At 45.0% G+C, this 15,816-nt stretch overlaps 1 protein-coding gene across 1 annotated transcript; it reads left to right on the top strand.

Annotated features, from left to right (window-relative positions):
* The first annotated feature begins 5,455 nt into the window (after nucleotides 1–5,455).
* Nucleotides 5,456–15,396, top strand: MESD (mesoderm development LRP chaperone). The gene is made up of 3 exons (XM_061181726.1): nucleotides 5,456–5,721; nucleotides 12,365–12,597; nucleotides 13,960–15,396. The coding sequence occupies exons 1-3, from the start codon at nucleotides 5,515–5,517 to the stop codon at nucleotides 14,216–14,218; spliced, it is 699 nt and encodes a 232-aa protein (XP_061037709.1). The 5' UTR covers nucleotides 5,456–5,514; the 3' UTR covers nucleotides 14,219–15,396.
* Nucleotides 15,397–15,816: the final 420 nt, after the last annotated feature.

The raw sequence follows: 15,816 nt of genomic DNA, 5'->3' as shown, positions 1-15,816 counted from the left end.
TCCTGTTGCCCACAGCTCTTACTCAGTAATGAACAGAGAGTCATGGACATTCATGAACCCACAGCAGGGGCGCGGCCTGTGTGTGATCATGATCTACCGCTCACAGCTCTAAGATTGAATGCTTGGCCTTTGCTTAGCAAGTGTGTTCACCCCATTTCTCTTACCAGCTTGTTTTGGAGGGTCCAGGAAGCTAATTCTCTGGAAACAGAGATTGTGAGTTCTCTAAACGTAATTGCATGTATCTGTGCTGCAACATATAGGTGATGTTTCAGATAACACAGATAAAATTCCTACCTTTTCCTCTTAGGAGAGGAATTCAAATCACTTCCCTAAATTTTCAAGGCAATTGCAGTATTATAGACAATTTGAATTAAGTGTATTATTTTGAGAATTTCAGTAGAAATTAGACTTTTTTTTCTTACATGTTGGTGAAGAGAACAGTATCAATCAGTATTTTAGGAACATCGGTGCATTTATGTGGGTCCCCCACCCCTTTTAAAATACAACTGATTTGAAATCCCATGCTCAGAGGCAGCCACGATGTACATGTTTGCAGCTATTTTCCCATACATACATATCTGTATCATTTTAATACCATGTTATAACATTGTCATTTAATAATATAAAATAAACATCTTTAATATCAACAAATATACATCTATGACATCATATTTAATGACTGCATTGTTTTGCATTGTAAATGTGGATTTTACAGCCTACTATGGTTGAACATTTAGGGTGGTTCCTGCTTTCTCCTCTTATGGAGAGTGTTACAGAGGATTGTTACAATGCGTAAATGAAGAAATACACGTACAGCATTCAGAAGAGTGCCTGGCACATAGTAAGTGCTCTGTATTATTACCATTTCTATTATTTTCACTGTCTATTTCCACAGAATCATTCTTGGCAGTGGAATTACTCATTTTTTTAGAGTTTTGATACATTTCACCTAATTTTCACGCAGAAAGTCCCCATCCCCATAAGTGAATGAGAATGCTTTTTTACTGAGCCTTGCCAACAATGTACAGTATCTTTATTTTTATTCTGGCCCCACTGATAGGCAAAAAATTACATCTTATTTGAATTTGCGTTTCTTTGATATCTCGTGAGATATCACTTCTGCACTTTTTTTTATGTATAAATAGGTTCATTTATTTTGGAGAAATAAAAATATTATTCATCTCCTTTCCCATTTTTCAATCAAGGAGTTCATTTTTTTCTTACTGATTTGTAAGCTATTTTTGTCTCTGCCATGTTGGAGTTTTCCTCCCAATTTACCATTTGCCTTTTAACTTTTCTTCATGGTGTTTGGCAAACACAAGTTTTTTTGTTTGTTTGTTTGTTTTTGGAGTATGGTTGCTTTACAATGTTGTGTTAGCCTCCACTGCACAACAAAATGAATCAGCCATACACATGCGGATATCCCCTCCCTTTTGGATTTCCCTCCCATTTAGGTCACCACAGTGCATTACTAGAGTTCCCTGTGCTATAGGTATGTTCCCATCAGCTGTCTATTTTATACATAGTGTCAATAATATATATGTGTCAATCCCAGTCTCCCAATTCCTCCCACCCCACCCCCCCTTTCCCTCTTGCAAACACAAGTTTTAAATGTTAAATTTAATGATACGGGTCCTGTTCTCCTGTTCACAAGTAATGATGGTGACCAGGAACAGACACCCACCCCAGCCTGGGCCAATCACATCCTCTCCTGGAAATCTGTAATTGTAGTCAAAAGATAATCAATTAGTTGCTACATGTGAGTAAATATAAAGCTCAGGAGATAGGTGGTGACTCTTCTTGCACCGAGGTAAAAAGTACTAAAGTAAAGAATGATAAATAGTCATGGCCGCCCCTGTCTCCGCCTCAGCCCCAAGCTCAGGACCCTCTTCCCATGATTCCCCATGATTCAGTCTTTAAAGGGTTAATATTTGGCACCCCAGAGCCTCCAGAACCGAGCTGTACCCTTCAGGTCGTAGGACTCGGTCCTGAATAGCTGGAAACTGTGCCATTCCAGTTTTTCAGTATTTTGAATATCATCCCTGCTTGATTACACATATTGCTAGACATCCTTTTGTGCTGTGGCATGACACAAGCCAGGAGGAGCCCAGCTGAGGCCACCTAAGATGGAGAGTAGATGGGGGCTTGATTTTACCATCTGCAGTCACTGAACCACTTAGAGGTCCGGTTAGTATTAAACCCCGGGGCGGTAGTGGCCGCATTTAAGCCATGACCACACAATCTCTTTCACTTCTGTCTCCTCCTCTCCTGCCCTACTACAGGGCCTCAGATCAGGTTCACACTGTTATCTCATCCCATCTGAGCATTCCCGCCTCCAGGCTCCTTTTCAACGGGTCTTCCATCTGGCCTCCACTTTAACTCTCCTGAGTGCCTCGATGATTAACCCAGATGGAGTTGGTGCTACGCTGGGAGAGAGATACACCTCATCCAATAGACCTGGGCTAGGATTCTTGCCTGCCACTTCACAAGCTGTGTGACCTCAGACAAATGATGCCGTTCCAAAACCAGGGTTTCCTCTTGTTTAAAATAAGGATATTATTATCATCGTATTATCCCTTCAGGTCCTGACCTCCTGCAATCTGCATTATACTTACTGTGTATTGTTTATCTCCTCTGCTAGTTTGCAGGCTCTTTAGTGCAGGGACCTTCTTATAGTAATCTTTCCATCAGTGCCCCCATGTGGTTCTTGATTGACAGTAGACCCTTAGTAAAACTACACTCTCGCAGGGTTGAACTGAATCAAGTTCCAAACCTCAAATTGGTGAAAATGCAATCAATGCAGATGTTTGCACATCACTGGATAATAAACTGAATTGATTTCCTCCTTAGATGAAAGGAGCCCTGGAATTTTGTTTTACACAACTCCAACAGTTTCTGTAAAACACTAAACGCCTTTTTTTTTTTTTCTGTATCACTATATACTATGGACCAGGAATCCCAGCACTTCTGCACCTTAACTTGGCAGCTGGCAAAATGACCAGGGTGACCCCTCCCAGCAGAGCACATGATCGGCCACAGCTGTGCATGTTTTTTAGCATGACTGCACCAGGACAGGGCACTGAGCCACTGGGTGGAGCAATGCGCTCTGGGGAGAAAGCTTATGACATTTCCCCTATGATTTCAGAAAAGAAAAGAGAAGAAAAAAACGATTTTTTTCTTATGAGTTGTTTCTGCTCAATGTCAATAGGAAATGGCACAGCGTGTATACATATAGATGTATGCATGATATCAGCCACCCTACAGTGGGAGAGCTTTAAACTTCAGTGGTCCTAAGCTTGAAGGTGAGGCAGACATTGTTAACTAATAGTTACCTGCTCAACATCCACTTCCTCTTTTCCCTTAATAACAGAATCCCAGTTTTATTTGGAGTGACAATGTAGACAGCCAGAAGACAGCCTCCCTGAGAAGGCTAGGTTCCAGCCCATGAGATGTAAACAGAAGTGCTGTGTGGAACATCCAAGTAGGCTGCTTAAAAGAAGCTGACTCCATTAAAAAGTGTGCTCCTATTGGCTTTCCTTCCTTCCTCCTTCCTCTGGATGAACGTCATCTTGATGGCTAGGGCTCCAGTAGCTATTTAGGAACTTGTGACCTTGAGGATGGAAGCCACAGGCCAGTATGATGGAACAGGATGAGAAAGAGACTAGGTGCCAGATGACCAAAGAGCCAAAATACCAGCCCTAGATGCTTAGTATCCAACTGTTTCTGTGAAAGAAAAATCAAACAATAACAACAACACTCTCTTGCCTTGTTTAAGCCACTTTTTTGCAAATTCAGTTTTCTCTTATATGTAGCCTGTAATCCTATCCAAGCAAGATATATTAGCTTGCTAGGGCTGCCATAACAAAGTACAGACCAGGTGGCTTAAACAGAAATTTATTTTCTCACTGTTCTGGAGGGTAGAAGTCCCAGATCAAGGTGTCAGCAGGGTTGGTTTCTTCTGAGACGTCTCTCCTTGGCTTGTAAATGGCCATCGTCTCCCTGTGTCTTCACATGGTCTCCCCTCTATACATGACTGTGTCCAAATTTCCTCTTCTTTTACAAGGACACCAGTCATATTGGATCAGGGTCCACCCTAACAACCTCATTTTAACTTAATTACCTCTTTAAAGATCCTGTCTCCAAATACAGTCACATTCTGAGGTCCTGAGGAGTTAGGACTTCAACATATGAAATTCGGGGGGATACAATTCAGCCCACAACACAAGGCATGAATAAAGAGGTTTATTATGGCTCTTTTTTTTTTTCTTTTGGTAATAGCAGAAGAATTGGTAGTAAATGCCCATCAGTAGGGTAATAAGGAAATTGGCATATTAATACCAAAACATACTGTACTGCAGTATAAAGAATGAAAGTTCATCACGTCATACTGGTAAGTGGAAAACCCTTAAAGAGCTAATACGCATACCGATTTGTAGTGTGCTGCCATAAACACACATATAAATGCAACAAAACCATTTCTAGAGACACTTTGATGTTTGTAAATATATAGAAAAATGTATACAGTATTCGACAGTGATAACTGTTTGGTGTGAAACAGAATTGTGGCTGGTGTGGAATAGAGTAGAATGTTTTTGTACAATGGTCGAATATTTTACAGCTTCAGTAAGTTTAAAAGAAGGCAGCAGATCAGCCATTTAAAATCCGTGATATTTTAAAGCATCTCTGGGCTGAATCTTTTTAAGTAAGAAACAAAAAACAGAATGATTCAACCTTGAAAAGGATTAAACAGAGCAGACAGTATTAGGTTAAAATCAGAAGAGATACTGAAGCTGTTTTACAGACGAGAAGTAATGATTTTTTAAAAAGCTTTTTCAAGTTCAAGATATGACAGTAATATTGAGAGACGAATTGAACTCTCTGCTGAGCAGCAAAGCCCTGGGCCCGATCTATTTACGATCTCCTGAGAAAGTTGCTCTACCTGCCACTCACTCCTTTTCAACAGGCTGTTTTCAAAGGAAATTGCAGGAGACTGGGAGGAAACGTGTGACCTCGTGAAACCGGCTTTCTTAGAGCAAAGGAAGCTCCTAGAAGTTCCAGCTCTAATTCATTTCACAGGCGAAAACCTGAGGCCTCGTGAGGCGCTGTTTGAGGATTCCTGGAGGCCCTGAGGGAATTCTTGGACCTGGCGTGCGCGTTAGAGAGAAAAACGTCGGCCTCTGGCAGAAAATGAAGACGAGCACTCGGGTCCGAACCAGCCCGCGCAGAAAGCCTCAGCCGGACCAGCGGGAGAAACCCGCGGGGCGGGGCCAAGATGGCGGAGGAGGCGGGGCTTCAGGAGGTCGGGCTGGAGGAAATGGGCCGGGGCGGGGCCTGGTAGGCTACCGAGGGCAGGGAGGCGGAGCCACGGGGGCCTCCAGCCTGTAGAGGCGGGGCTGGAGGCGTGTCCCGCTCAGGCGACGGCAGAGGGCGGGCCCGGGAAAGTGGTGGCCTGGGGCGGGGCCGGCGGTTCGCGCAGGTCCGGTCCCCGCGGCGGCACGGCGCTGCGCGACGAAGATGGCGGCCTCCGGCTGGGCCCGTGCCGCCGTGGTCCTTCTCTGTGCCTCTGAACTGCTGCTGCTCCTACTGCTGCCGCTGAGGGCCTTCGCCGCTGAGGGCCCAGCCGAGACGCCCGGCGAGGCCACCCCACCTCTCCGGAAGAAGAAGAAGGATATTCGCGACTACAATGATGCGGACATGGCTCGTCTTTTGGAACAGTGGGAGGTCCGCGGCGCGCGCACACCCTCTAGGCTCTTCTCTGTGCCGGGCCCCTTCCCAGTGATCTCTTACCTTCTCCGTCTTGGGACCCTTTAGACCTCCGTCTCGGAATCTTCCGACCCACTAACCGCCTCTCTACGCATGCCATGAGCCCTTACTGACCCACTCCAGCCACCGCTAATCTTCAGTGCCTCCTCTGACCCCCGATCACCCTGCCGACCCCCGTCCCAGGCCATTCATCCCAGTGTCCTCTTCCACCATTCCCCGGGCCACTCCAATCACGGGTCAGCCTCTCCCTATTCAGCCCTACTTTGCCTTCTGTGCCCTGGTCGCCGCCGCGTTGCTCGCCGTGGTCAGTGCGCCCTGCTAATGGGGAGGGAGACCTTTTCCATTACACTCCTGAAGAATGGGACGAGTGGATGGGAGAGGGGCATGGTGAGGATTATCTTTCAAGAGGGCCGTTTCAGCTTTCATAGTTCTCCCGTGTTCTAAATTAGTAGGAATTCAGAGTGCCCATTTTGGTTATATGTCCCTGCTGAGAGTTTTTGTAATTTTGTGAGTGGCTTTAATTTGAGGGGGGAGTGGTGTGGGAGGCGGTAGCAGAGGCTAGTGGCGCTCTCTCATGGAGCTCACATTTTTCGCTTAAGGGAGCAATGATTTGTTTTTGTGAGAGTCAGTTTTCTGATTTGTTACTTGAATGCACTGGAGTGTGTCATTACAGGGAGTGGGTAATAACCTTTTTAGGTAAGGTTGACTAACCAAAACCACGTTGCTGCCTCTTTCGCATCCAGAGGTGGGTGTCTTGTCCTGGTTCCTTTGCACAGCTGGCGAACCAGAGTCAGAAGCTTGGGTTCTGCTCACTGTGTAACCTTGGGCAAGTAGGTCTCCACTCTAGACCTCTGGTTCCTTATGTGCAGAATGAAATTTTACTGGATGATTTCTTTCAACACTGATGTTTTGTTATTTTGTGGTTTATCTGTGTGTGTTTGTATTGGATAGAGGCTTTCAGACATGAGTTTAAAGTACCGTCTGATGCATTTGACTGGAAGAAAGCAGTTTTCATGTTGACCTGCAGCTGAAGGAAAGCTTGGGGTCGATCTGGGTGTTTGCCAACCACTAAGGAAAAAGGAACTTGGTGCAGCAGTTCCTTCCCCACTTTCCATCTCCCTTGCAATCTCCCAATCTCTTTTTGGACTCTGGCAAATGCAGTTTTTGATCCACCAAAGTGAGAATCGCATCTCATGCAGAAACCCTAGCCTGGAAATACTCAGACCCTGAGCGAGACAAAAAAGGGTGCTGCAGAGGTGTACAAGGGATCCAACCATCAGGAATAGCAGTTAACAGTAAAAATAACTGCAGTACACAGTAGAAATGGCTGAGTGCTATAAAAAGAAAGTGCTGTGGGAATCTCAGAGGGTTTCAGGAAGGAAATGGTGTTTTAGGTAGACCAGGGAATGTGGGAGAATGGCATTACTAACTGAGTAGCATGAGCTGAGGTGGATGGGACGTGAGGGGACTGGGCAGAATGGTGTAAATATTAATAGCCCAGGCTGTGGAGTTAGACTGCCTGGGTTCAGACCACTTCAGCTTGGAAATCTGGACTGGTAAAGAGCCTCTCTGGACTTTAGTTTCCTCACCTGCAAAATAGAGGTGTTAGTACCCACCTCAGAGTTGTTGTGAGGATTAACTGAGAAAACTTGGAAAGAACCTAGAATAGTGCAGCTCTAACTATTAGCTACGCTGATATAATAAATTGGTTAGGTTGGCTGGAACAGACTTTCTGAAGCCACATAGTGAGAGGTAAGGACGGAAAGGTTAGTGAGAACCAGGCCCTGCTAAGCCTTGAATCCTGTGGGGTTTGGACTTTATTTAGAAGGAAAAATGTAGTCCCTGATGAGTTTGAAAAGTTGTGTTACCCAAATGTTATAATACTGGCATGTTTAATCATCCATAACTTCATCCCAGAACATGTGTTGTAGTCTTTTGGTTCCCCTTCTGTATTCAGACATAGTTTTTACAGCTGAAAGCATAGCATCAATAGAAATTTTTGCTGTTCTTTTTTTCTTTTGCTATATATTAAACATTTCCCCAGGTTACTGCATAATCCTTGTAATATTTTTTAAAGGCTTCAGAGTATGCCCTAGAGTGGTTGTTTCAGCTGTCGAACGTTTTTGAATAGTGGAATATCATGATTAGGGCTAAAATTCAGGAAAATTAATTGGTCAGCAAAATTTAAGATGGATGGGCAGGGAGAAACTCTGAAGGCAGAGACAGCCTAATATTTATTGAGTGTTCATTAGCTAACAAGGCTAAACACTCTTATCTCATTTAATCCTCTTACCTGTTTGTGGAGGGAGGTACTTATCTCTGTTTTCTAGATGATGATATTGAGGCACAGAGAGGTTAAGTAACTTGCCCAAAGGCACACAGCAAATTAGCTTAATTTCAAATTCAGTCACTTGACTTTAAAGCTTGTTCTTTTCACCACTTTACTACACTGCCATACAGACTGGTGAACAGAGTGCAAACGAAGGGAGATGAGGTGGACCTGGGTTAAGCTAGAAGCTGCAGTAATGGATTAGAAGGGAGAAAGATATGTGAGAGATTTTATGCTCTTAACACGACTTGGCAGTTGATTGACTGCATAACCAGGAAGGTGACAAGGATAATGCAGTGAAAGGACAGAGGTTTTGAACTCAGCCTTAACCCTTGGTAACTGTGTGATCCTCATTTTCGTTATCCATAAAGCCAGAGAACATCCCACTTCACAGGGTTCCTTGCAGATGAAATGAGCTAATGTTTGCAGACGCTCTGCAAGCATGAGCGCCCTTCCCCAGTAGCAGTGATTTTTTTCGGTGGGAGAGCAGATCCATCTCTGGTCGCTTTTTTGAAGAAAGCAGTGCTTCCTCCCCTGCCGGCAATCCCTGAATTCTTCCCGCACTGCTCTGCTAGTGTGAGCATCATCCCCGCAGCGAGAGGCCTGCCTCGGGTGTGGAGTGGGGCAGGAAGGGGAGAACTCCTTCCACTTCCACCGTGTTGCAACTACTGCTGAGTCCCGGTTGGTATAGGAAAACCGAAGGTGATTCCTTCTTACATTACTGTAACCAGGTGCCGCGGAGGGGTAGGTGGGGAGGGATCCAGAGCCAGACTGTGAGTCTGTACTTCAGCATCAACCCCTTCAAGCCTGTGGCCTCGAGTAGGTTACTTACCTTCTCTGAGCCTCATGCACTTCTCTATTCAATGGGGATCTTGCAGAATTGTCCTGAGGTGGGAAATAACAAATGCCTGAGACACAGTAGCTACACAGTAGATGGTAGCTGGTATTATTATCAAGGACCCTGGGAGGAAGAAAAGGATTTACAGGAAAAGGGAGTTCAGCTCTGTAGCTGTTTAATTTGACAAACAGCAGTGGAGAAGTGGTGAAGCCGGTCAGAAATGCAAGACTGGCCTAGAGGCAAGCCTGGGTAGGGTGTGGGGAGGGCCGCTTGGTCGTCCCCCCCCAGCCCTGCTTGGGGGTAAGCGTTTGATTGCTTTCGGTTTAGGGAAAGTGACAGAACAGGTAAGCTTACTCAGGGAAGCGGTGGAACTAAGAATAGACCTGGACAATTGCTTGCATCTAGGGTACTGGTTTTCTTTTCCTTTTGTAACTGAAACTCACCCTCAAACATATAAAATGGAAATTAAAAGTTCTTGAAACGATCCTTACCTTGGCTGTATGCACTAGACTTCTGATTATTTAATTATATTTTCATGAAAAAGAAATGGTGCTTGTGACCTACTGAGTTAATGTCATGACCATTAGTAGGATCAGCTTGAAAAATAAAAATATTCTAGGTAATTGAACCAACTAGATGTCTCAAAGTATTTTAAGGCAACCGTAACAGATGTTATGGAGAAATAGAAGAGAATACAGTCAGGAACAGCCTGTGAATCTGGCCACCGGGAGCTCCTGTGTACTTTGAGAGGGTGATTTCCATAGTCGGCTGGAGGCCAGGTTACAGAGGGCCAGGTGGTAATAGGCAACATGTATTAAGTATTTACTGCTTGCCTTTGTGTCATTAAATCCCCCAAACAAGCTTAGGAGGGAGATGCCGTCATTACCCTCTGCCCCCATTATAGGTGAGGAAAGTGATTTTCCACTTCTCCAAGGCCACACAGCTATAGGGGTGGGACCTGGAGCTGAACCCAGGTCCCTGTGACGGTGCAGCCCATGCTCCAGCCTGCAGGTCACCAGCAGCTCTTTCAGAGCAAAATGAGGAAGAAGTGGGTCAGTTGAGAGGGTGGCGGAGCTGAGGAAAAGGCTGGCCTCACACTGCTAGGGCCTTGGAGATCACCTAGTTCTGCTTTTCCTCTTACGGACGAGGAAACAGGCCTCGAGGATTATGGAGTCTTGTCCAAGGCCACACAGGTTAGTTAGGTGGAGCTGAAGTCAGATCCTAGGTCTGATACAAATATGGATCACCTTCAAACACTGCTTCAGAATTCTTTCATTCTCATCTTTTATTAAAAATATGTTTACTACAGTACATTATTGTTGTGTCTTAAGCCTTGGCCCTTCAATGATTTGTCAAGAGGCCCAAGTAGTATATAGGGGCTTTTTGTTTCATTTTAGGTTGGGTTTTTTCGTGTGATTTTTTTCTTTTTTTTGATAACAGCTTTATTGAGATATAATTCATGCCATATAGTTTGCATTTAAAGGGTACATTTCAATGGTTTTTATAATATTCAGAGCGTTGTGCAGCCATCACCACAGTCAATTTTAGAACATTTGCATCACCCCAAAAAGAAACTCCGTAGTCTCAGTCACCCCTCCCTGAGTTCCTCCCAGCCCTCCAGCCAGCCCTAGGCAACCTCTAATCTACTTTCTGTCTCCATAGGTTTGTCTGCTCTGGACATTTCATATAAGTAGAATCATACAATGTGTATGTAGTCTTTTGTGTCTGGCTTCTTTCACTTACCATAATGTTGTCAAGGATCATCCATGTGATAACACTGAGCAGTACTGCACTTCCTTTTTTTTTGGGGGGGGGGGCTGTGTTGGGTCTTCGTTGCTGCGCGCGGGCTTTCTCTAGTTGTGGTAAGTGGGGGTACTCTTCGTTGCGGTGCGTGGGCTTCTCATTGCGGTGGGTTCTCTTGTTGCGGAGCACGGGCTCTAGGCACAAGGGCTTCAGTCGTTGTGGCTCGCGGGCTCTAGAGTGCAGACTCAGTAGTTGTGGCGCACGGGCTTAGTTGCTCCGCGGCATTTGGGATCTTCCCGGCCCAGGGCTCGAACCCGTGTCCCCTGCATTGGCAGGCGGGTTCTTAACCACTGCGCCACCAGGGAAGTCCCTGCATTTCTTTTTGCTGCTGGGAGTAGCCTTTTCTCCAACAAACACAGGTTCTTTTACGTGGTTTTAATTCATTTATCTTCTATTTATTGGTTGGCATTCTACCATTAGCAATTAACTCACTTGTTTGTTTATGTGGGTCTGGATTCAGTGGTTCTTATTTTATTTGGGAGTTATAAATCATTCTGTAATTATTTTGATTTTCAAATTATTCCAGATTAGGCCCATGAGCTCTGTTTCATGTTGGCTTCTGTGTCATTCTGACACATTCTATAATTCTCCAAGCACTTTCTCACTTTCTGATACAAGAAGATATTCCAGACTCATCTTCTGTTTTCTTTGCTGGAATTAGCCTTTTCTCTGCGGAACCCTGGTTCTTTTAAATATTATTATCTATCTGTCTATCAAAAATCGTAAGTTCCTTCTGCTGCCTCCAATGCCAACCCAGTACCTCAGGTGCATTCTTCCCCCTTCTGTATTTGTAGCTCCCTTCCCCAAAGGCAGGAACCTGGTTCTCATTAGCCTCAATACAGTTACTCCTTTGCTCAAGCCTAGAATTCACAGATTGTGGTTCAGAATTGCTAGCTTACACCACTGCAACAACCAAACCTACTACCTAGAATTGAATATTTGTTTATGGTTCTTATTTTTTAGGTGGAATTGATGTACATGAAATGCAGATTTTCAGTATTCAGTGAAAATTCATGAGTTTTGACAAATGGATACATCTGTTACGTTATCCACACCCCTGTGGAAATACAGAGCATTCCCATCACCCCAGAAAGTACCCTTGTGTCCCTTCTCAGTCCGTCCCACCTTGTAACCCTCTCCCCCAGAGGCAGCCACTGTTCCCACTTTTGACGTCCTGGATTAATTTTACCTGTTCTTGAATTTCAATTAAATGAATTGTATGACGTGTCTGATTTTTGTGCCTGGCTCTGTCACTCAATATAGTATTTTTGAGATTGGTTGCATGTATCAGTATTTGTTTTTCTTCATTGCTGTGTAGTATTTAATTGTATGACCAAACCCGAATGTGGCCGTTCTTATAATCTACCATATTGGGTAGATTCTCTGAGGGTGAAAAAGCTTTAGAAACCCATCATGTGGGGTTCTCTGTGACTGGTGACCTGGAGTGATGAGTGCTGCCTGAAATTTAGACTTTGCTTGAAAGTCAAGTGGAGGAGGGAATCCCCTGGGTTTACTTCTTTCTGTTATAATTTAGATCATAAACCTGCACCTGACATCATACGCAGATGTTCTTGCCTTTGCCAGTTGAAATGCACACTTTGTCTGATGCTTTTTTTCCCCCATCCTTATAGAAAGATGACGACATAGAAGAAGGAGATCTCCCAGAGCACAAAAGACCCTCTGCACCTATAGACTTCTCACGGATAGACCCGGGCAAGCCTGAGAGCATATTGAAGATGACAAAGAAGGGCAAGACTCTCATGATGTTTGTCACTGTATCAGGAAGCCCCACGGAGAAGGAGACGGAGGAAATCACTAGCCTCTGGCAGGGCAGTCTTTTCAACGCCAACTACGACGTCCAGAGGTAAAGCAGCAACAGCCTTGCCGAGAAAATGGGGGCTGTGCTGGGGCTTTTTCTGTGTCTGTGTAATGGCATATCTTTCCTGGCAGTACTTATAAGGGCTCTGGACCTTTCCTATGTAGTCTGTCTTCTTTTACATTTATTTATTTACCTTTTTTTTTTCTTTGAAGAAGAGCATTCATTTTTGGTCAAAGCCAGTAAATTTATTTATTTGTTTGTTTTAATATCTCATTTGATCCTAAAGCTATTTATCTTTGTATCTTTAACTTTTCTTTTATCTGAGTAAGAAGCTGTATAGCTTAGCCTCTGTGGGGGGCAAATTAGTTACAGTTTGACGGTAGTGTGCCTCTTCCTTTAGAAGTCTCTGGTTGTCAGAGAATGCTTTTCTGTGTAGCTATGTTTACACATAAGCTTGGACTAGACTGTTACTTTAAAGTGAAGGAGCCCAGTTGTCAGAGGTCAATATACTCCTAAGATGCAATTTTAAGGAATTTCCTTTTTCTTCCCCAATAACAGTTCTGAAATTTAGGGTCTTCAAATATCTTAGTTCGGGAAATGTAAAAGGAATGAAAAGGAGTGAAGGAGTACTCAGAGCGTGTCTAGGATGGCAGAATGCTTTTGTTAGCTTAAGTAGACACTTAGGGGAACAAATCAGTGCTGTGGTGGTTACTGGTCCAGAGCTCTCACCGATCTCTGGAGTGGTGGGGCGTTACAAACGGAAGGGTGGTGTCGTAGGTGTAGCCCCTCGGGAACAGAAGGATTGTGCCCACTGGCCGCACTAGTGGTCCATCCACCCAGGCTCCATCCTGTTCCTCTCTGCTCCTTGGGGCCTGGTGAGTGTGGACGTACTTGGATGCTTGCTTTAACTTCCAGGGTTAGGATTTCTGTCCAGTAGCCGAGCATCCTCCTGAGCCCTTCATGGGCCTCTTATGACCTGATCTAAACTGGTGTTTTTCAGCCTTTATCAGAAGAGGCCTTTTGTCAAATGAAAACTTAGCTGGGCCCTTCAGGATGTAAAACAGACCCAAATGGCAGCCTCCCCCTCGCTGCCCCGGCGGAGGCCCTGAGCCCTGTCTGCAGCCTCCCAAGGCCCTCTTCCTAATCCCGCCCTTCACGTGAGCAGCCACTTCTACATCACACCCCCCACCCCAGGTTCTCCTTTGTTTTGATCTGAGCCGAGGTGTTAAATAGTTCAGCCAGCTAGTATTTTCAAACAGTGACTGTCAGACCTTCGAAAATAGAATGTTTTGTTCTGTATTCATGTAGAATTTGAAAAAGCTTTCTGGGTTAAGTGCCACAGGACCGCTCTGACCCATTAGCCCTGTACTAGCGGTGAGCTGACTGTGGTCCCGTCTCTCTGTCAAGGTTCATCGTGGGGTCAGACCGTGCCATCTTCATGCTGCGTGACGGCAGCTACGCCTGGGAGATCAAGGACTTCTTGGTCAGTCAAGACAGGTGTGCCGATGTAACTCTGGAGGGACAGGTGTACCCTGGCAAAGGAAGAGGAAGCAAAGAGAAAAATAAAACCAAGCAAGAGAAAGGCAAAAAGAAGGAGGGGGGAGAGCCGAAACCCCGGGCTTCGAAGGAAGGCAATCGAGCTGGGAGTAAAAGAGAAGAGCTGTAGCGGGGCAGCTGCGGGCTCTGCAGAGGAGCGCGGGGAGCTCAGCCAGGGCGCCTGGGCCGGGGGCGGGCGTGGGAAACCATGAGTTCTCTGCTGGAAAAGGTCTGCCACATGACCAGTTTCTGGTCAGTGTAAGAATTACTGTTTAAAAGGCTTCAAGTCAGAAGACAGAGGTTTTGTAATTAACATGGGACACTGACAAATTCACGTTTACTATAAAATCACTTTAAATGGAAACCTGGCGGTGTTGCTTTTTCCCATAAATGTGGGGAGTCTCTGGCCGGACTGTGGCACTGCTCCCTTCGCTGCACCTGCTCTCATCCGGCAGCCTGCTGTATCCATGCTTTTTATTTCTGTTCACTAAAAGGATACCAGGTTCTCATCGGACAAACTTAAGACTCCTGACTTAACTGAATCAGGCTCTCCATGCCACAGACATCACTTCATTACTGTGAGATTAAAAACTCTCCACAGGAGCACCGCACAGAGCTCCGGTATCTAAACATACAATCAGGACGCCAGGATGCGTAAACCCCAAATCTGTGCAGAAAATGCAGAGAACAGAAAATAATGCAACTTGGAAATCCTAAGTATTCACTTCGAGTTTCTTGGACTTGAATCCCTCTCGTCAGTTATAGAGAACTCTTGGTATCTGTCAGGTTTCATGTGGTCTGTAAGGCCAAGGGTTCTGTCAGAATAGAACTTTATTTAGGAAAGAATAATGCCGGTGTTGAGAGTTGTGTGTTCCATTTAATGTGATGATTTTCAAGGGTGTAAATCGGGCATCAGCAGAGTTCTTTGCAGAGTGTAGCGGAAGACTCAATAACCTCATTCACTTCTAAACATTTTTCTTTGATAAAGTGCCTAAATTTGTGGTGTTTTTGTGTGGTACTAATATGATGTGCTACCTGTTACTGTCTGATGTTGCTATTCATACGTCAGAGCCTACTCTTAAGAGTTACAGAATTTATACACAGGTGTCATTTTTAAGAACTAAAATTATTTGTTCAAAAAGGCTTCCATTGTGATTTTAACAAATTAAGAACATGCACACGGTTAGAAAACGTCATCGTTAAAGAATGGTACAAAGCAAAAAGCCTTGGCCTCCCCTGCTGCCACTGCCTTGTCCCAGTGGAAGCTACTGTTAATTTGTTTTCAAAAAAAAAAGAAAGGTACAGTTACTCGTTTATAGTGATATGTATTTGTTTTGGCCTTACAGCCTCTATTTCCCCTTCTTTTGGTAACTATTCAGATCTCCCCACGGTGATCCACACCCTCTTCGTTTTCTGTTCTTTGCTGTAAGGGGATGTTTGCCCTGCAGGCCCCCCACTCCAGGGAGGAATTAATCCCAGGGTGAGTTTGCTTGAGCCACCTCAGGAAGAGGCGTTCGGTGTTTCTCATACAATCTGAACCCAGGGAAGTGAGGCTGGAGCTGCTGCCGCCCTCTTGCCCCCTCCAGGGGAGGGCTGTCTGAGGATGAAGCCGGCAGTGGGGAGAAGCAGGGAGAGAGCCGAGTCCTGGTGGTATCGCCTAAGCCCCTGCATCCAGCCTCGTCTGAAACCAGCCCTGTCCCTGGGTTTTTTCAGTTTTTACTTGGGCGA

The sequence above is a fragment of the Eubalaena glacialis genome, chromosome 2 (assembly GCF_028564815.1).
Source record: "Eubalaena glacialis isolate mEubGla1 chromosome 2, mEubGla1.1.hap2.+ XY, whole genome shotgun sequence".
Classification (NCBI taxonomy): domain Eukaryota; kingdom Metazoa; phylum Chordata; class Mammalia; order Artiodactyla; family Balaenidae; genus Eubalaena; species Eubalaena glacialis.
This window is presented reverse-complemented; position numbering and strand designations above follow the sequence as displayed.

Coding starts and splice junctions, on each gene's coding strand:
- MESD (XM_061181726.1), top strand. CDS start 5,515: ATGGCGGCCTCCGGCTGGGCCCGTGCCGCCGTGGTCCTTCTCTGTGCC. Junction 5,722..12,364: donor GTCTTTTGGAACAGTGGGAG/GTCCGCGGCGCG, acceptor CCATCCTTATAG/AAAGATGACGACATAGAAGA. Junction 12,598..13,959: donor GCCAACTACGACGTCCAGAG/GTAAAGCAGCAA, acceptor CTCTCTGTCAAG/GTTCATCGTGGGGTCAGACC.